The sequence below is a fragment of the Meleagris gallopavo genome, chromosome 4 (assembly GCF_905368555.1).
Source record: "Meleagris gallopavo chromosome 4, MGAL_WU_HG_1.1, whole genome shotgun sequence".
Lineage (NCBI taxonomy): Eukaryota > Metazoa > Chordata > Aves > Galliformes > Phasianidae > Meleagris > Meleagris gallopavo.
This window is the reverse complement of record NC_139407.1, coordinates 29869256-29888893: the sequence shown is the minus strand read 5'-3', so window position 1 is coordinate 29888893 and position 19638 is coordinate 29869256. Positions and strand designations below refer to the sequence as shown.

Here is a 19638-nt window from a genome sequence, read left to right as displayed (position 1 = left end):
CAGCTACACAGAGTACACAGATAGTCTTTCACAGATGTTCCAGGTCAAAGTGCTAAGAAGAGCCTCCAAATCCTGCCAGAGAGATTGCCATGACAGTCACCTCTGTAGGAACAGTTAGGCCAATGATAAGCAATGCATTCCTACTTTTCTTCTTCCTACCCCTTCACAGAGCTCGGAGTGATGCAGGCAGTGACTGTGGACAGGTCTTGAGGAGAGGCTTTTTTGCCTTTCCACCTATAGGTGTTTATATCAAAGTACTGCCCCAGACACTGTAGAGGCTGGATCTGTTGACATACAAAAATACAAATGGGAGCAAATATTCAGTCCAAATGACCACTACATCCCTGACAATACTTTCATCTTTGCAGTATCTCCTGAGTGGTACAGAGGTTCTGGATATATAGTGCAACCTCTTCAGTCATTTTATGAAGTCTGTGACTCTCTGTCTATGGGATTTTTTTAAATACCCTCTCTTCTTATCTTTTATAAGACTTCACATTTGAAAGCCTTTTACTTGGAAGACTATCTCCTTCAGAGCTTGGAGCACCTGCTGAATTGGGACACGGAGACCACACTGGATCTCTAAGGAAAAAGTATTTTGTTGCTTCAGCCCAGCCTACCCATGTTTTGATGTGCTGTCACTCATTCTTGGCTTGCTTTCATGTCCACAAATCTTTTTTAATGCAGATTTCATAGTTTAAACCATAAATGGTCCTACCAGGTCAGACTGCTCACGAGGCCTGTGTGGTTAGTTTTATGCTTACCTGTATTAGCTTACTTCAGCAGTAGTGTCAGTAGCAACTGACACACTATTTAAATTACTACTTTCAGTGCCTTACTAGTACTGCCCTTGCTTGCTAAAGCAAACAATACCAAACAGCATAAAAGATTTTCTTCAGAGATAATCAGCATTATTCACTTGTGTTAGCAATGCCTCTAGACAAAGCAATTCCTGTGTCTGTAAAAAACACGTTCTAAGAAACTACTGTTAAGTACCACAAGGACTGTAAAGAGAGAAGTACATACCTGGTATTTACAGATCTATGAAGATACCCTAGGCATGTTATTCTGCAGCAAATGGCAAACAGAAAGCTACTTCAGCATTACTCTGCAAGAAAATCTCCAGAAAATCTTAACAACCTGGAAGAAAATATGCAGAATTAATACTTCTATAGTATTACTTCAGATAAGGCATTTGTTTTAAGTCCCTGCTGGCACAGTACTCTAGGCTTGTTTCAAGAGGGTTATTGTGGAAACCAGATCCACAACTCTATCTGCCTACAACAAAGGCTTTTTCACAGAGAGATATACAGAGAGCTGTGTATCTCTGTGGACTCCGGAGAAAAAAAAATTGGAATTAAAGCAGAATCTTATTTTGCCACAATATATATGCTCATTTTTCAACACCAGCACTTATTCAGGAGCTTTCAAAAGTCTTTACTGCTGATTAAACACGACACAATATACTGTTCAATATGCCTTTATTAAGTGTTCATTAACATTGCTCTCCAGGTTAAACGTAAGAAGTAAACATGGGCTAAGTATGGTTCTACCACTGCTCCTGGTGCATTTGACTAAAGACACAAACTGGCAGGTGAATTCTAAAGAAATTACTTAGGACAATTAAATTACATTGCAGTAACTCTCCTCAGCAGCCTCTGGAATACATGCTGCTAATTCCTGACCACATTCTCATTGTGTTGCCTAACCATATGTGCATACTGCATACTCAAACAGATTGCATAGGCATCCCAATACCTGTAGACACTGGGTTGATATTCTTGCTGATGTCAAAATACATTTGCCCACCATCATATCAGTGTTGTTGTCTTCCACGCTATCCTAGGCAATAAGAAAAAATGGTAATAAAATTTTAAAAAGTCAGCTCAGGGCAATATTATGGTGTTACTTTTTCAGTTGCATAGGTCATGCAGTCATACAGTGATCAGACTGGAAGAAAAAGGGAATGATTTCAAGGTAGTCTGCTTTAAGGTGAGCTCTGCTCTACATCTCAATCTAATGCTAAAGCACAAGCACAGTAGCAGTCAGTGAAATAAAATATTTCAGTGACATTTCCACATTGATCTCTGAAGCAGGTATTAAAATTTGCACCTGCGCCTGACTATCTAGAACCACATTAACCCGCTATGCTAGCAAAGCAGTTACTGATTAGGTACTGATGGATGTTGCATGGGATCATTCACATGAGCAGCAAGTACAAATGCCAGCAGGACATGTGCAACTGCAGATATTGTCATAGAACCATAGAATCATTAAGGTTGGAAAAGACTTCTCAGATCACCCAGTTCAACCCTCAGCCCACTCCCACCATGCCCACTGACCACATCCCCCACTGCCCCATCTCCACATTTCTTGAACGCCTTCAGGGACAATGACACCACCACCTCCCTGGGCAGCCTGTGCCAATGCACTAACGCTCCTTCTGGGAAAAAAAAATGTTTCTAATATCCAACCTGAACCTCCCTTGGTGCAAATTAAAGCCATAAGGGACAACATGTTGTCCTATCAGCATGTTTCACGTATTCCCAGTTTTGGTCCCCACCTCCAAACCAGCATTGCATTACAATCTCGGAAACAGCATCATTAGACTAAATGCTATTTTTTTTAAGCATCTGTTACTTTCAAGTTCAGGCCAATATCACTGAGCCAAAGGAATATGATTTAAGTAGTAAATAACAACTAGGTCTCTTTTTGATCAGTGCTAACAATCCGAAAGCTGCTTCTCAGAAGTCATGCTGCTAGCTACCCAAGGGAAAGCACGTCTATGGTGTCAAGTAACCTTAACTCATACTACTGATCCAGCATGGAAAATCCCAAGAGTTCATATGGTTGTGCAGAATTATTGCTGCTTCCTGTAAACCACACCTCTTCCAGCAGTTAGTGATATTCAACAGAGACCATGCTGTGGCAGAAATGATGGCATTCAGTAAGGCAGATAAGATACCTGAAAATACTCCACACCTCTGCACCTTTACTGCAAATAGTGATGTTACTGACAGATCCAGACCTGAAAACAAGCTCCATGCTGCTCTGGTTTTGAGAGATGTGACAGCATTTACTGCTGTTTCTACATCTGCATGGCTCATCTTCAGTTTGTGAGCTAGAGCTGATCAAAGAGCTGTGTTTGCACAGACCCAAGCAGCCAAAGACCCAGCAGTTTCTACACTGATAGTGGACAGGGTAATAAAGGAAACCCACTTGCTTACAAGACAGTCTTTGGCAAGTGAAATGCAACTGCCATGCAAAGGACAGGTCAATGCTGCAGTCACTTAAATATGTGACTTTTAATCTCTTATAACGTTCCTGTGAACTTTGGAGAAGGCTTCTTTCCTGGACCTTGCCACAGTGAAGAATCACATCTGGAAGCCAGGTTCCTCCATTTCCTGAGAGATATGACTTTAAGATCACAAAACCAAATTCTCTTCTCAAAGAACACAGATTCCTTGTGTGTCTCAGCATTAATTTCTTTCCTTAATCCTAAACCATATTCTTCTGTTTCTCTCTCTGAAGAAAACTTCAGTCCCTTAACTTGAAAGTTGAATATTGAATAATCACCAACTTAATCAGTGCTTCCCAGAACAGAATCCCCATTTTTATGTCATCTGTCCTGTCTGTTATTTGCTATACTGAAACCAATTTCTACTGCTAGACAATCAGGCAATTCATAAGCTGCCTTTAAGCACAGATGGCTCTCTATTACAAACCATTTTCCAAAATCATTTGTAATAATGATAATAACAATAAATCAGTAATTGGCATTTTTGCTCAAGACACTGTATCTAACCTGAAAAAGACATGAAAACACCACAGCAGAAAATACTTCATCTATAATGATAGCAGCACAGCAGACAGACCATCGTTGTTCCAGCAACATTTTCAAAAAAGTCTTGATTACTCTATCAATGTGGAACTGATCCAGAGCTTATCGAGCATTTTACAGAGACGATGTTACTCAAATCTAAAATACGTGCCTCCATTTCCTCTGCTTCTTATCAGTTTTGACTGAACATGACTATGGCAGAGGAAGGATGCTCTGCTGCTCCTCTTCTGTATGAGGTTCACCGTGTTCTGTCAGGTGGTAATACTAAGGAACAAAAAGACTGCTTTAGTTTTAATTGCAGGTGGGTTGCTGTGTCTGGCCACCACAGGTCTCTTGCTCTTGAAACAGACTTCGCTCAAACGCAAGGAGCCAGCGATGGGTTGACGGTTGGACTGGATGATCTTAGTCTTGTCGAACCATAAGGATTCTATGATTCTTTACAAGTCACATACGTAACAGCTTGCGCGTTCCGCTATCGGACAAATTTGACCCTCGGCGGCATCCGCTGTGGGGCGGGGCTAAGATGGCGGCGTCCAGTTGGTAGCTCACGCGTCGGGTCGTCTGTACCGGGAGCCGGCGCTATGTCGGGCCGCCAGGGGAACAAGCTGCCCAGCAACCTGCCTCAGCTGCAGAACCTCATCAAGCGCGACCCCACGTCCTACACCGAGGAGGTAAGAGAGCGAGCAGCGGCCGCGGCGGCGGCGGTGGTGGTGCGGTGGCGGGCGTTTTTCCGTCTGAATTAAAGACCACCGCTCTGTGTTTCCAGTTCCTCCAGCAGTACCACCACTATCAGTCCCATGTGGAGATCTTCACCTTCCAGCCGGATAAGCCCAACAAGGAGCTGGCGGAGCTGGTGATGTTCCTGGCGCAGGTAGGCCGGCCCTTCTTAGGGACAGCACCTGAACTGCCATCGGGCCTCTGGGTGCCGTGTTGGTGTATGGCCGCATTTCACGGACCCCTGCTAGCACAGTCCTTGGCCAACCTCCTGTAAAATTGCGTTTACCAAAACTAATGCAGTATCAGCTGTTTCCAGGAATGCAGTATTTCTTTTGAGCTTCTCAGTCAGTTTTGAAAACGATCTCATAACTACACCATAAGTTTCACATCTGGGCGTTATGTATCTTTATACGTAGCCAAATTGCTGTTGTAAGAACGGTTTCATGGGTTGCTTATAACATCTGTCACCTTCCTACAGTTGTTTGCGATCTGAGGGTTTTCAATAGAGAGCTGACCCTAGCCTGTCTTTGCCCAGGTTGCCCACTGCTACCCAGAACAAATGGCCAACTTCCCTCAGCAGCTGAAGGAGCTGCTCTCGTACCACCACACGGTGCTGGATGCCGACCTTCGAATGGTAAGGCCCATGCAAAAGGCATCTGGGCAGGCTGTGCCCCGTGAGAGATGTGTACCTTGAGCTTGCTGCTGAGCCTTTTAATAAAGCTGGTAGCTGAGAGGTACTGTAAAATTTTTATTCTGATCTCTATTTCTCATCCAGACCTTCTGTAAGGCTTTGATGTTGTTAAGAAACAAGAACCTGATCAATGCAACGAGTTTGCTGGAGCTCTTCTTTCAGCTGCTGAGATGTCACGATAAGCTTCTACGGAAAGTAAGCTGTGGTTACAAAAACTGGTCTTGCCTTCCATTGGGTTTTGACCAGCTTAACAGAGTTATGCAGCCCTGGTGGGATTTTTTAAGCATGTTATTTCTTTTCCTATCTCACTGTTTGCACTATAACTTAAGTATGCTTCTTTGAATACGTGGAAATCAAGCATATACAAAGACTCAAAGTAACTTCTTGTTATTTTTCCTTCTCCAGTTAAAATGGGAAAATAGTATTATCAGTGGTGAGTCTGGTCTCAGTACTCGGAGGCTGGGGGAAAATTGTGATGCATCTGCTGTGTTCCTTGTGCGACTTGCGTAAGTTATTTCTTTGTTCTATCTTTTACAGACTCTGTATACTCACATTGTGACAGACATCAAGAATGTAAATGCTAAACACAAGAACAATAAAATAAATAAGGTAAGTATTGTATCTTTCTGATGCAATTTACTACTTTTTATTAAGAAAGATTTGTAATAAATTCTTCCAAATTGTTTTCTTAGACACTGCAGAACTTCATGTATACTATGTTGAGAGATAGCAATCCAACTGCTGCCAAGATTTCTCTGGATGTGATGATTGAACTTTACAGAAGGAATATTTGGTAGGTTTGGCAGCCTCATATTGTTTCCCCATTTACTGTGAGGCACCCATCCTGATGTCACTTGTGGCATTTAGTGCAAGATGTAATGTGGAGAGCCTTGAACTTAGTGTATTTATCATCTTCGTGTTCCAGTAGGGCTGTATTTGGTGAAGTGTAATTTAGTTGTGAAGAAATACTGTTGTGTTTTAAAGTCTCAGAGTTACTAAAGTTGGATCCTTGACATTTAGTTGAAAATAATGTAAATTGTGTGTATTGCAATTGAAACAGAAGCTTTGTTCAGTGTTCTTATTTGAGCTTCTGCCTATAAAGCTGCTAGTAACAGCACGTGGCCTATATGTACAGTGAGAAAAAGATATTTTTCTGTTTCTCTGAAGTCTATAGGGTAATTCTAGATAAATATTTTAAGTGATCTTATTTTGCTGTTGGTTTGTTTTTTGGTGGTTTTTGTTGTTTCTGGGGTTTTTTTTTTTGGGTTTTTTTTTGGTGAAGCGATAACATAGCATCTGTTTTTTTAGTAGATAACAGCTTATTGGTGTAGCAGTAAGCTGAGGACTATTATAACAGAGAAAACTGATGAAAAAAAAATGTTGCTGAAAGGAAAAGGCTTGCAGTTTTAATAGGAAGGTTTTTAAGTATATGAGACATCATAGAAATTTAGATTGTTTTTTAGAAGTTCAGGTAACTTAATTTTCTGAGAATACCTTGAAAATTGCCAGGCTTGAAGTAAAAGATAATGTTCTGTTTTATTCAAGGAACGATGCCAAAACTGTAAATGTCATCACAACCGCCTGCTTTTCCAAAGTGACAAAGGTGAGAACGGAAATAATTTGAAACTGTGGATGAGAGAATGAGAAGCTTGTTTTATTACAAATGCATGCTGGTATGGGGAGGGTGGGTATACGTTCCACAGTTGCTCAGAAGACGCTGGCAGGATATAGCCCCTTCAGCAGCAGCGCCATTATTTGTTAAATGTGATGAAAACTGCTAACCTATCTGGAGTTTGAGTGGATCAGAGGCTGCCTGTTGTCTGCGTAGGTTCTGCACTTCTAAGTGCAGAAGGATGCTTTAAAAACGCATGCAGTGATCTGAGATGTTCTTCCACAGTACTGAGCACAGTTGATCTGGTATCAGCTGTTCAGGAGTTACCAATAACAGTGGCGTAGAGCAATTTCAAACTACAGGAAGGAAATGTGTGTGGCTGGATATGCTCACTATGGAAGCCCAGCTGCCTTTTGATCCTTTGTGTGCCTCTGGTTGTTGAGAATTGACAGCAGAAATCCACTTTGAAGGGAACACTTTGATCTGGTTTGCTTTCTTTTTGTATCCATGCCTATGAATAATAGGGAATTTCTTAGCATAACCTCTGATGGGGATGTTTGGCTCTAGTAAATATTCTTGTCTATTTGTCATGCTCTACATCACCTTGCTTCATTTTTCAGGTACTGGTTGCTGGTTTGAAGTTCTTCCTTGGGAAGGATGAAGATGAGAATCAAGAGAGTGACTCAGATTCTGAGGTGGGTGTTGTGATTAAATTTTCTTAGATCTTCAAACTGTGTAAGAGCTGTGATCCTGCTTGCATTCACTACACCAATGCATCCTCTTCTGTTTCTCTGACACTTCTGTCTTGTTTCCTCTAGCTGGTTGTCCACCTCACCAAAATATATAATTTGTTGCCAGTTGGCCAGAAATGTTAGTAGGATGTTTTTGCTGTTTGCCTATTGACTAGGAGCTTCCTTGTGTTCTCATACTCACTTTTAAGGAAGTAATTCATTTCTAAGAGAACTGGCCAGTTGGTGGTAGTTGTTTTTTTTCTTTGTTTGTTTGTATTTTTTAAGCTAATGAATGTGTAGATGTAATTTTTGAGTTGTGAGAAGAGACTTTCACCTGATGCTTAGGAAGCAGGCTTTTTTTTTTTTTTTTTTAGATAGCTGTTTGTCTTAACTTCTCCCTCTTCAATTCAATTTCCCATTTATGTACAAATGATCATAATTCAGTTATCCTGAAAGGCTGGTAACTTGATACAATTTCAGTTTAGAACCTCCAAATACCAGGATGTAACTATTTGTATAAGACTGTATAATAGTCTGTGATTTCCTAGCTGTAAGAATTACAGTGTTGATGTGCTGTGAAGTGTTCATGATCTCTCTTGTATTAGTAGTTGGTTCTGTGGAATCGTGATTTTAAAGGCTACTGTCTCTGTATGATGAAACTTAGGTGGGGGAGACAATTTTCAAAGGTAGTACATGATCCCAAAAATATTGATACTTTTTCTGCTTCCTGTTTGAAGTCTGATTTTACTTGAGTCTTGTTTTCCTTGTGAAGGATGATGGCCCCACAGCCAGAGATCTGATGGTACGGTATGCAACTAGCAAGAAAACCAGCAAGCGCAAGAAGAAACTGGAAAAAGCAATGAAGGTTCTCAAGGTGAGGAGAGTGGTGTCTGACTTGCTGGTATTTAGCTTAATCTTTGATGTGTGGAAATGTTGTTTTCACTGTCATATCAGTTATCATTTGTCATCTGTTTCAAGCGAAGCTCCTTAAGTGTTCTAGCCTCCATTGGTCAGGCACTTGCCATGATTGTCTGAAGACAGATCTTTTGAAATGCACTTGTCTAAGACACTGTGTCTTGAGAAGTAATTTTTTTAATGGAGCCCCTGTTGCCTTTTAGTTCAGGTAGCTGAAAATCCTATGCAATCGAAAAGAATGGTAGTTTATTAAAAATCAAGACACTTCTTTTAGAAGGGAATAATGAGGAATAGCAACCTTGTACTGAAGCACCTGCAGCTTTTACACAGAAAGAAAAAATGTCTCATTTACACTTTTTGCCATGCAGAAACACAAGAAGAAAAGCAAGCCAGAGGTATTCAACTTTTCTGCTATTCACTTGATTCATGATCCCCAGGGTAAGCACGTATCACCTTCTGTATTTTCTAACTTATTCTATTGTTTTTTTGTTTTTTTTTAACTTTGTGTTAATCCCAGACATGGAAGTTTGGGCAAAGCTGCAAGGAGTCACTGGTGACAGTGTAATACTTCTAGCATCCTTTATCCTAGAGTTTCTTAGCACTTAAAAATGTGAGAAAATCATATCATGTATGGGGCTGCTGAATCACGGCCTGAACCTCTGATTAATCACCTGAGGCGAGCAATGAGTCAGCCACCGGAGCACAGGTGAAGGCAATTCACCTGTGCTGCAGGAAGGGGTGGAGCCTGGCTCCACCTCTCCTTGACCCATTTAAGAGCTGACTGCCGGTGGGGAAGGATCTCTCTGGAGATCTGCTCCACTGGAGCACCCATCTTGCAAGCTCAGGATAGGGTGAGTGACTTTCTTTCCTTACTCCAATATAACAATTATATTAACTAAGCTCCTGGATATACATGCACCATCTGTGTCCATTGACTATACATATCACAAGAGTGGAACGCTTCTAGAAGGGCAGATAAGGAAGGAACAATAATATGTCATCTGCATCAGGTTGCTACAGAACAAAATGTGGCTTTTAGCCTCTTTCTTATATTGTGTGAAAGTGGAATAGTTCATCCCTATAACATTTTTGGCTTATCCCCTTCTAGAAATGTATCTTAATACTACTTTGGCATTTGTCTAATATCACTTGTGCAGTAAAATTGCCAGGTCACAGCCTGACCCAATTGTTAAGCACCAGGTGAAAAGATGTGGCCAACCCAGGGAGCTCAGGTGCAAGCAGTGCACCTGAATGATCTGAAGTTGGGGAGTCTGGATCTGCCTCTTCTCCCCCTCATTTAAGGGTTAGCAGCTGAGGGAGCAGCATCTCTCTGGATGGAGATCACACTCTTATCACCTTCTTTTGCCATATCACTTAACTCATTCACAGTCTGATCTAGTGAACCTCTGGGGATTTTGTTTTTTAGATGGATCCAAATGTATCTTTAAAAAAAAAACAAAAAAACCTCTAGCTTTAAATATTGACTGTTTTTATGATGTTGGAGAACTTCTAGTTTTCTTTTCTTTGGAACTGTATACAACTTCAGGTCCTCTAGGCATGCAAGAGGAAAAATAATGGATTGGGAGCAGTGCTCTTAGCACCCGTAGTTTCTTCTGTGCAAGGACGTTAGAACTTGAAACCAAACAACAAAACCTTGACTGCCCCTCTTAATCCATCTGAGTTGTTTGCAGTGTACTACAAATCTATTATTGCTTCTAGATTTTGCAGAGAAACTACTGAAGCAGCTGGAGAACTGTAAGGAACGATTTGAAGTGAAGATGATGCTCATGGACCTAATATCTAGGCTAGTTGGAATACACGAGGTACACAGTCTCTTCATTTTGTAATGGCCTGACAGAAGCTAACCTGAGTTGGGTGATGATGTGCTGTGGCCTTGTGGTAATGGGGAATGGGTTTTAATTTTGGTGTGTGTTGGAAAATGAAGATGAGTGTGGTCATGCAGTTGCCAAAGATCTTTATGGTATGACACAGTGATGTAGACTTGTATGGTACTGAGCTCTGCTTGAGAAGGTTGGTGGTCTGTAATAGCTTGAGCTGTCATGAATAATGGGAAGATGCCTATTTAAAGACTTGTGTGTGTTCCTGGGAGGTTCTTCAGTATAGAGATTTTTTTTAAATTGAGTCCATCAGTTGCTCTTGAACAGCACTCTCTGAGGTACAGACAAAGTGAGATCAAATTTCCTCAACAATCTGTACCTTATGTGGGCTCTGGGAAGTGAGGGAAGCACAGTATTCCTTGCAGGTATCTGTAAGGTTAACAAGAAGGGGAAAACGCTCACTGTGGCTGTACGTATGAATACATATGAGCAATCTTGAATATAGCAAGCATGAGAAAGTATTCTGGTTGTTTTGTGACCCGTGTTGGGATCATAGCTAGGCAGATACTTAATCATACTTTATCAGCTTTATCATACTTTAGTCTGCACAAATCAACCTTCCCAATGATCAGAATATCTGGAACTTGAAGTCTTGCATATCACGTAGACCCAAGCATTGCAGTAGTGTCAAGCCTGAGATTATTTCTTCATTGCATAAAGCTGAAGCAGAAGAACTTAGAAGTCTGGGTGCGGAAGGTGTATGAGATACTTGTCACTTGGGAGGAGTGTGTCCAAGTGTTAGTCTGCTCCAGTATCAAATACTCAGCCTTGCTGGAAAACTTAATGAATGGACTCAGATGCTAAATTAACTTGCATTTAGGGACAGCCTGCTTTGGGAGAAAAGATTGTGTTCCTGAAGCTAGGGGAACATAGAGCAGAATACCCTAATTGGAGTCCTTTCCTCACCTTCCACATGTTTCACACTTGAGACTGGAGAATGTGTCATGCGGTTAAAATCTGAGGCATTTGAAGAGCAGGCTATGTAGAATCATTGATTTTTACAGCATACCATGTTATGAAAATGATTTTAAGTTAAAAGCAGCTAACCTGTTACAAATTTTATTGTCCTTGCAGCTTTTTCTTTTTAATTTCTACCCCTTCATTCAGAGATTCCTGCAGCCCCATCAGAGAGGTAAGGAGCTACTAGTAGATAGCAATCTTGCCCATCATATATGGTTGGTTTCTAAAAGTGGTGCTGTGAGTAGGCAGCAGTAACTTAGTAGGTAGTAGGAAGTAAGGGTAGTCCAGAGAGTGTTGGATGAAAGAGACAGAAGGCTGTGATTGTCCAAAACAAGGAATGGACTTGATTTTCCTGACTCGAGTATTTGAGAATCTTCAGCAATAGGATGAAGTGAATTTGCAGAGTTCCTAGTTCCTTTCAGATCCTCACTAGCTGAGCAAAGCTGTGAGTGCTTTTTGCTACTTTGTTTTCCTAATATTTTGGTCTGCAATGGGAATACGTACTTTAGTGTAACTCTTAAGGTCTGTACTGCTGCTGGGGTGGAGAGCAGTACGTGTTCCTAATGCGTGGTGGGACATAAGAAATACTTCTACAAGATGTCCCAAATAATTTCAGCCTGAAATGACTTTGAGACTTAAGTTCTCAAGGATCTCATGGAGGTATCTATGTTGGTGAGTATGGTTATTGGCCAGAGTGAGTTGTGTTGATATACTTTGACATCTTTCCCCTTCTCTTTTCTCTCAGAAGTGACAAAGATTCTTCTGTTTGCTGCACATGCTTCACACCAGCTAGTACCACCTGAGGTCAGTATTTCACGTACTTCTGCTGATGTTGAGGATGGACAGTGGGCCAGCATGGGAATGCTGATTGTTGAGTCCTCTCACTGGGGATGAGGAACAAGGAATTTCCTCAGATTATTTTTCTTTGAAAAGCCTAAGGGGATTTATTTATTTATTTATTTTGCTCCCTTGGGTATTTCTGTAAGTTCTAAGGCATTGCTTTACACAAAAAGAAATAATCCCCATGCTTGAATTCTTCATTTCTGCAGGAGAATTTATCCAAAAGTTAGTTGCAAGCTATAGTGGTGAGTCTTGAACTCTGCCTTTCTGTGAAAAGGGCTCTGTCTGTTAATAAGATATAATGATTTTCACAGTTACATTAAATGAGTAGTAAATGTATTCACTTTTTTTTTAAATTTTCAGATTATCCAATCAGTTTTGATGACCATTGCCAACAACTTTGTCACTGACAAGAATTCCGGAGAGGTCATGACTGTAGGGTGGGTACAGAACCTCATTAAAACTGTAGAACTCTATCTGTGTGCGGAAGAAAAAAAAAAATATACACCATTTGCAGCCTATTGCTGTCATTCATCTCTGCTTTTAAAAACCAACTTGATACTTAGATACAGTCCGAATTTGTCTTTATTCAATCATAAACTTTTGCAAAAGGCCTGCTACAGACAGAGTAGAATATGAGTAAATATAGGAGAGAGCTTAACTGTGTGTCAAGATTACTGCATACAGGCACGTTTAGAATATTTCTTGAACTATTTTTTCATCTCTGTGGTTTTAGTCCAGCAGTGAGTTTAATGTACTGACTGTGCATGAAGGTAATTTAAAAAGAAACTTGTATTAGAACACAGGCTCTCTTTATTGCTGTCCTTTGTCTGTCCATGGTTGACGGCAAAACCACTTCTTCATTTTCACGTCACCTATCCCTGGTGGTTCGATTCGACAGCTTTTTGTGAACGTGCTTGGACCCAGACTTCACTTGCAGAATCCTGAGGTCTAAGATCAGAGAAAATAGCAGATGCAGGGTGCAGATGAAAGGTTTTTGAGAACTATGGCAGAGTGCATCCTGTGATGTTCCTCTTTGTTATAGTTCATGTTGTATAAAATACGTCAAGTATGAGATTATTCAGTCAGTTACTGGGCCAGTGAAAGTTTCTCCTAACTGTGTTATTGAGGAAAATATTTAATTTTGAATTTTTAGAATCAATGCAATAAAAGAAATCACTGCAAGATGTCCATTAGCCATGACTGAAGATCTGCTCCACGACCTTACTCACTACAAGACTCATAAAAATAAAAGTGAGTGTATTACATGGATAATACTTCTATATCCTTATATCTTTTTTGCTGTATCAGGTGGCCCTCAGTTGTTACAGCTTTCATAACAACGCTGTGTTATTTCTTTAATATGGACTGAAATGTTTCATTTTCAATATGACTGTTGTATTTCTGTGCATATACATAGACAAAAATAGTCACAGGTAGTTAAGGCATAGGGAGTAATTGACAAAAGTAGATAAGATCAGCTACTAGCTAGTGAACATCTGGCTCTACGAGAAATCAGTGTGAAGCTGTAACTCAAGAAATCGCATGAGCAGGCTGTAAATAATGATTATGGGAGTGAGCTTTCAGTTTGCTTTGGAGTCTGCTGTTTTATACTTAATCCTGATCCTTTTTTTCTGGATAGATGTGATGATGTCTGCAAGAACTCTGATACACCTTTTCCGCTCACTGAATCCAGAGATGCTGCAGAAGAAATACCGGGTAAGGGTTGTTTTCTGTGCAGTTCATTCACTGCACACGTAAGCTCATGTGCTCAAAAATGATGATGATAATTAGTTTCATAGCCTCTTGAGAACATGATGGGCCTGTGTATTTTTCTCTCCATGCCTGTTCCCTTGCTGCATTTTGACATGGCTTTCTCTTGTTTCAAGGCTGCCTTAGTACAAATTTATCAAACTCATTGACAAACCTGTCTCCCTGGAATTTGAGTACAGTAGAGTTACTGAACTCTACAGTAGTTGAAGATACTTTTAATTGCTTCATCATGCAGAATCTTTCTATAACCCCCATCTAGCTATTTTTAAAGGGTTTGTGATAAAATTAAAATAGCAGCCTGCTTAGCATGTATTTTGTTTATTTATAGGGTAAACCTACTGAGGCCTCGGTGGAAGCCAGGATTCATGAATATGGAGAACTGGATGCCAAGGACTACATTCCAGGGGCAGAAGTACTGGAGGTTGAGAATCAAGAGGAAAAAGGAGAAAACCAAGAAGGTAGGCCTTTCTTCTTTATTACTTCAATTTTGTGCATCACCACCACTAAGGTTTTATTTGTTCTTAAAATTTGGTGTTTGTGCGTTTGATTTGCTGCTCTCATTTGCTGCATGGCTCGCATATGTGTTTGTGTATTAAGAAGCACTGATACTTGTCCTTGAGTTAAATGCAGTTTATCCAGAAAGATCTGATGGTCACTGTGTTTCTTCATACAATGAATACTGAGAGATGGAAGAGGGAACAGTGGGATACAATTAACATTTGCAAACTAGTGCATTTCTTCAGTCTCTCCAAAATGCAGTTTGTTGTTTTGAGAGCCTTTAACATAAAACGAGAGTTACTCTTTACAAAGCATAGGTTACATGTACAGTTTGCTGCAATGCGAACTTCTTGCATGCAAATTCCTTAGGTATCTTCTGCGGTTTGTTCTGAGTAAATGAGGTCCCTGTTGTTGCATGTTTGTTTTATGTCCATAACAACAAAACATGTCAAGGAGACTGCAGCTCACAATAATTACAAGATAGGACAGGAGCTTTACAAAGTTTGTTCTAGAAGTGTGTTCAAAGATCTTACACTGCCATATGTGGTTATCACTATAAAAAAAAAAAAGTGTCCATAGCTATAGGTGCATTAAGAGATCAGAGCTATAGAAAGACATCTCAGCTTCAAGTCAGTCACTGCCAGAATTGTGCAGTGTGAGGCTTTGACATTGCAAGCCAGACGTAATTTGGTTGCTGAACTTGTCAGTAGGAAAACGTTGGAGCTACTGGTCTGTTCGGCTGTGAATTTACTTTAAATTGACTAGATGTGTGAAGTATCTTCGGTCTCTGTAATGTGTGGTTCTGATGCTGGGATGTCAAGATCCTGCAGTTTCACCTGTTTGGTGAGCGTGTCTCTGGGCATATAGTTAGCAGAGAGAGAAAGATGGTGAGAGCTTGGGATCTGCTTTTAAATTGTCTGAAACTCAAACAGTTGAACCAGGTTTGTGCTAGCAGCTCTGTGTATTTCTTTCCTTGAGCAGATGGATGGGAAAGCGCTAGTATGAGTGAGGAGGATGACGGTGAGGATGGAGAGTGGATTGATGTGCACCACTCTTCAGATGAGGAACAGCAAGAAGTGGTGAGTTCCAAGTGCTTTCTACCCTAAATAGAAATGGGACTTATTAATAGCAGTCCAGATTCTCTTGCTCTGTACTTTCACGTGACTGCTTTAAACTAACTACGCAGATTAATTTGACCAGAATCATTGAGGTGAAATATACTTGTGCACTTGTGCTGAAGTGTGTATTGTCAGAATGAAAGGAGAAGGTTGGGGAATTCTGTTCCATTGCCAAGCTATAACGTTTGCACGGTGAGTGCTTTTATCTGCTTTGAAATATTAAGAAATTGAGGTACTCCTTTCTTCTAATACCACATGTAGGATATAAAACTTTTAAGAGTCCTGGCAACTGTTTAAATCATTTCCAAGCAGTGTTATTCCTATGTAGATATTTGGGAGGGTCATTAATTATAGCACAGAATTTGCTTGCAAAGGTCAGGATGATGATACTTTTGTTCTTATTTCAAAAGGCAGAGAAGATCAAAAGCATGCCCATAGAGGAACGAAAAGCTAAAGCTGCAGCAGTCAGTACAAGTAGGCTGCTAACTCAGGAAGACTTCCACAGAATACGTCTTGCCCAGCTCTCCAGAGAAATCAATGCTGCACCAGGCAAAGCTGTAAAGAGGAAAAATATCGAAATAGATGATGAAGAGGAGAGCAGGTAGGATATAAAATGCTAATGAGTGCTTTCTTTCACCCGGAGTCTAGTGAGGTAACTTCTGATGCCAGCAGATGTAGAACTTGGTCATTCATGGCTGGTGACAGGTGACAAACAGACACACAGCCTCAAATGGATCCTGGCCTGGGGGTTTATTTATGTGAGAAAAAGCAAGAGGCACTGATTGAAGCTGTAGGACTAGTTTTCTTCTTCAGACCAATGGGCATGTTATTTTTCTAGCAGTAGTTGCAGCTTTGTATCTTCAGATTCTTAAATGTTGTGGTTCAAGCTGGTCTTGAAAAACAGTAGTGAAAGTGTTTTATAGGGGTGGTCCCAGAAATGAGGGTTAGCCTGAGAGAAAGAACAAGAAGTGCTTTTGTGAGTGAGTATAGCAGGACAATGGCATAAGAGGGGAGTGAGAGACAAAAGTCAGGAGAGCATCTTGTTTTTCTGGTCAGAAGATGCTTTGTGTATGATAATTGGATTTGCTGTTTTTTTGTGTATGTAGAGGAGAGTTGCTTTCGCTCAGAGATATTGAACATCTCCATAAGAAGCCAAAGTCGGACAAGGAGACGAGACTGGCAACTGCATTGGTGAGGAACTTGGCCATTTCATATCCTCTTCTAGACTTCTTAAAGGGCTGTGGGTTTTATCTGTTCTGAAATGAGGAAGTGGAGTGCAGGTGCCCAGCTGCCATCTGTGTTCTGATTAATTTTTTTTTAATGTTGCACCTTGGCTGTAAAGAGAAACAATCTCTTGCTGTTCAAATACAGGCACCTCCAATTTTCACTGTTACTTAATACAGCAAGCATGGAGGAATATTGAATTCAGATTTATAATTGCTACCCTAGAATCTAGCAGCTTATGTTAACTGTAGTGAAAAACAAATGACTACTGTTGTATTGTGTTACCTATTCTAGGCTGGAAAGACTGACAGAAAAGAATTTGTGAAAAAGAAAAAAAGATTGAATCCCTTTGCCAGCTCAACTAATAAAGAAAAGAAAAAGCAGAAGAACTTTATGATGATGAGATATAGCAATAATGTCCGGACCAAAAATAAGCGTTCTTTCAGGGAAAAACAGGTAATATTAAATATATACATCAAAAGCAGATTCCGTGTGCTTAAAACAATCTCCATTGTAGGGTGGTTTTTTTAATTCTTAAACTTGGCTTGCCGTTTCTAAAGAGCCATCTTGAATGGTTTCAGTACTTGTTCCAGATCTAATGTTTTGAGTTTCAGTGCAACAGCTAAACAGTGAAAGGAAGTGTTCTTTCATACTACTAGACTACAGTACCAGTTGACTGTGATTTTTAAGTACCAGTTAAAAGAGGGTTGGAGTAATGTAGTTTTAATATACTGTGTTCTACTGCCCTCCTTAGTGCTCTCCTTATTCCAATAAAATGGAATGTTCTTTTAGTCTAGAGTTAAATCTTCTTACCAACTAAAACATATCTAATGTATCACTTCACAGAGATTTTGTTATTCGTGGCACTCTTTCTTCCCACCCTTAAAAAGCAGCTTCATAATAATCTTTCCAAAAATGTCTGTTAATTCCACTTACCTTTCAGCTGGACTGACGTTTCTTCTGGTCCCTTTCTGTTGAATTAATCAGTGGAACAAGTTTGTTACTCTGTCCTTTTCCTAATTATATAGGACATTAAATGACATACTGATGCACTGATGAAAGATTTTTTTCTTTTAAGCCAAACTCACTCCTGAGATATAAAGTTGAACTAAGCAACCACAGCATTCCTGTCACTGTATGTGTGTTAGCATTTGAAAGTTATTGCTCCCAGTTTTAGCTGAGAAATTATTAGTGTTTCTTTGAGGTTGAACAAATGATTTCTCCTTGGTGTAATACACATTGTTATTGAAAATAGGTTAGTGAAAGTTATACAGAAACATCTGCTTAATTCTAAGCACAACCCAAAGTTCTTAGCTTTACAGCTAAAAATATTGTTATACTCCTATTTTCTGTAGATATCTGTGGAAAAATTTTCGTTTGCATTCTGGTATCATACTACTTCCCAGTCCTTGCATCAAATTCGTGTTGTCTACCTTCAGAGATAAAACAATGGCTTTACCTTCAGAGATAAAACAATGGCTTTTGAGCTTGGGTGTAAATAGTCATGAAACTGCAGTAAGAAAGAGCTGAGCATGACTAACTTGCTTGTCTATGATCCACTGGTTCCTTACTGCTGTTACAGTTACAGTGTTATTGCACCTGAGTCAGGTGGTTTAAAGCTAATTCAGGTTCATAAGTCATCTTGCAGGTCCACCTCACCTGTAAAAAAAAAATATATATATATATTTATATATTTATATATTTATAATTATATAATATATATATATAAGCTGCTTTAGATGTGTATTACAGCACGGATGTTGCAAGCTGTTAGCTGTATCTTTTTCTTAGAAAATCTGGTTTACTTATCAAATACTCTATGTATAGTTTTAATTGATCTGTAATTTTAAATTCTGATCTTATCTACAAGTATGTCTGTACCAATGCGATATGTGTGGTGGGTGTATTGAGGAGGATTGTCAGTGCAATAGTCTCCTTACTTAATAGTTACAGCTCTGAGAGTTTGAAATACCTGAATATTCCTCTCTTGTTTCATATTCCAGCTGGCTCTTAGAGATGCACTTCTGAGGAAGAAGAAGCAGCTGCTGAAATAAAACAGTAAAGGAAAGGAATAGTTATCCTTGAAGAAACAACTCTAGAAATACTTTTCTCCTCTCTCAAAGAAGTAGGGGAGGAAAAAAACTCAATTGCCTTGTGGATTCATTTTGATACCTCTCTATTCTGTTCAGAATTAGAAATTGAACGCTGCCAAATTGGATATTGCATCTATAGGACACTGAGGAGGCCTTAATTCTCGTAGGATTTTGACTTTTAATCACCTTCCCTAGAGTGCTCTACCTTTTTATTGAATATAATTTATTTACGGCTGTTTTGTGTAAGTATGAATTAAAACATACGATTTTATTATAAAAAATATTTTACTTGATTAAATAAATGAAGAGGCAATTGGAAGGAAAATGAATATTCCAGCTCACCCCTTGAAGTGCGTGTATGTGTAATGTGTATGCCTGACTTACGGGTGTGATTTCATAGACTTAGTAAGCCATCTCCAAAGTGGTTGTTTTTTCACCCATTTGTTCATAATAAAACCAAGTTAAGGGAAAGAACTGCTTCACTATAGTGTACTGGGGGAAAAAGAATGAAGTTAATGTAGAAGAAGGAGGCTTTCACATTCCCATTTAAACAGAAGTATCACCTGGAGGCAAGGTAAGGTATCTTATTTTCCTCTATCAGTATGTGGTGGGAGTTGCTCCTGTTTTTTGTTGGTTTTTTTTTTTTTTTTGTAGTGTGTTTGAGAACAACATTGATCAGTGGGATCTTTACCTTGACGTAAAGGTTGAGCTCCTGCTTCAGCCTTAG

At 39.8% G+C, this 19638-nt stretch overlaps 1 protein-coding gene and 1 long non-coding RNA gene across 2 annotated transcripts; one reads left to right on the top strand and one right to left on the bottom strand.

Annotated features, from left to right (window-relative positions):
- The first annotated feature begins 4334 nt into the window (after window positions 1–4334).
- SDAD1 (SDA1 domain containing 1) lies at window positions 4335–19240 on the top strand. The gene is made up of 22 exons (XM_085222666.1): window positions 4335–4512; window positions 4608–4712; window positions 5094–5192; window positions 5334–5444; window positions 5787–5858; window positions 5942–6042; window positions 6795–6852; window positions 7482–7556; window positions 8365–8466; window positions 8876–8945; window positions 10227–10330; window positions 11480–11537; window positions 12111–12169; window positions 12569–12645; window positions 13362–13459; window positions 13848–13924; window positions 14307–14436; window positions 15458–15555; window positions 16005–16195; window positions 16701–16785; window positions 17113–17274; window positions 18822–19240. The coding sequence occupies exons 1-22, from the start codon at window positions 4423–4425 to the stop codon at window positions 18870–18872; spliced, it is 2073 nt and encodes a 690-aa protein (XP_085078792.1). The 5' UTR covers window positions 4335–4422; the 3' UTR covers window positions 18873–19240.
- Window positions 16190–18861, bottom strand: LOC109367210 (uncharacterized). Its single transcript, XR_004159506.2, has 3 exons — window positions 18791–18861; window positions 17755–17789; window positions 16190–16543 (listed from the first exon to the last, which is right to left on the bottom strand). It is a non-coding gene; the product is annotated as an uncharacterized LOC109367210 (long non-coding RNA).
- Window positions 19241–19638: the final 398 nt, after the last annotated feature.

Coding starts and splice junctions, on each gene's coding strand:
- SDAD1 (XM_085222666.1), top strand. CDS start 4,423: ATGTCGGGCCGCCAGGGGAACAAGCTGCCCAGCAACCTGCCTCAGCTG. Junction 13,460..13,847: donor CAAGACTCATAAAAATAAAA/GTGAGTGTATTA, acceptor TTTTCTGGATAG/ATGTGATGATGTCTGCAAGA. Junction 15,556..16,004: donor ATGAGGAACAGCAAGAAGTG/GTGAGTTCCAAG, acceptor TTATTTCAAAAG/GCAGAGAAGATCAAAAGCAT.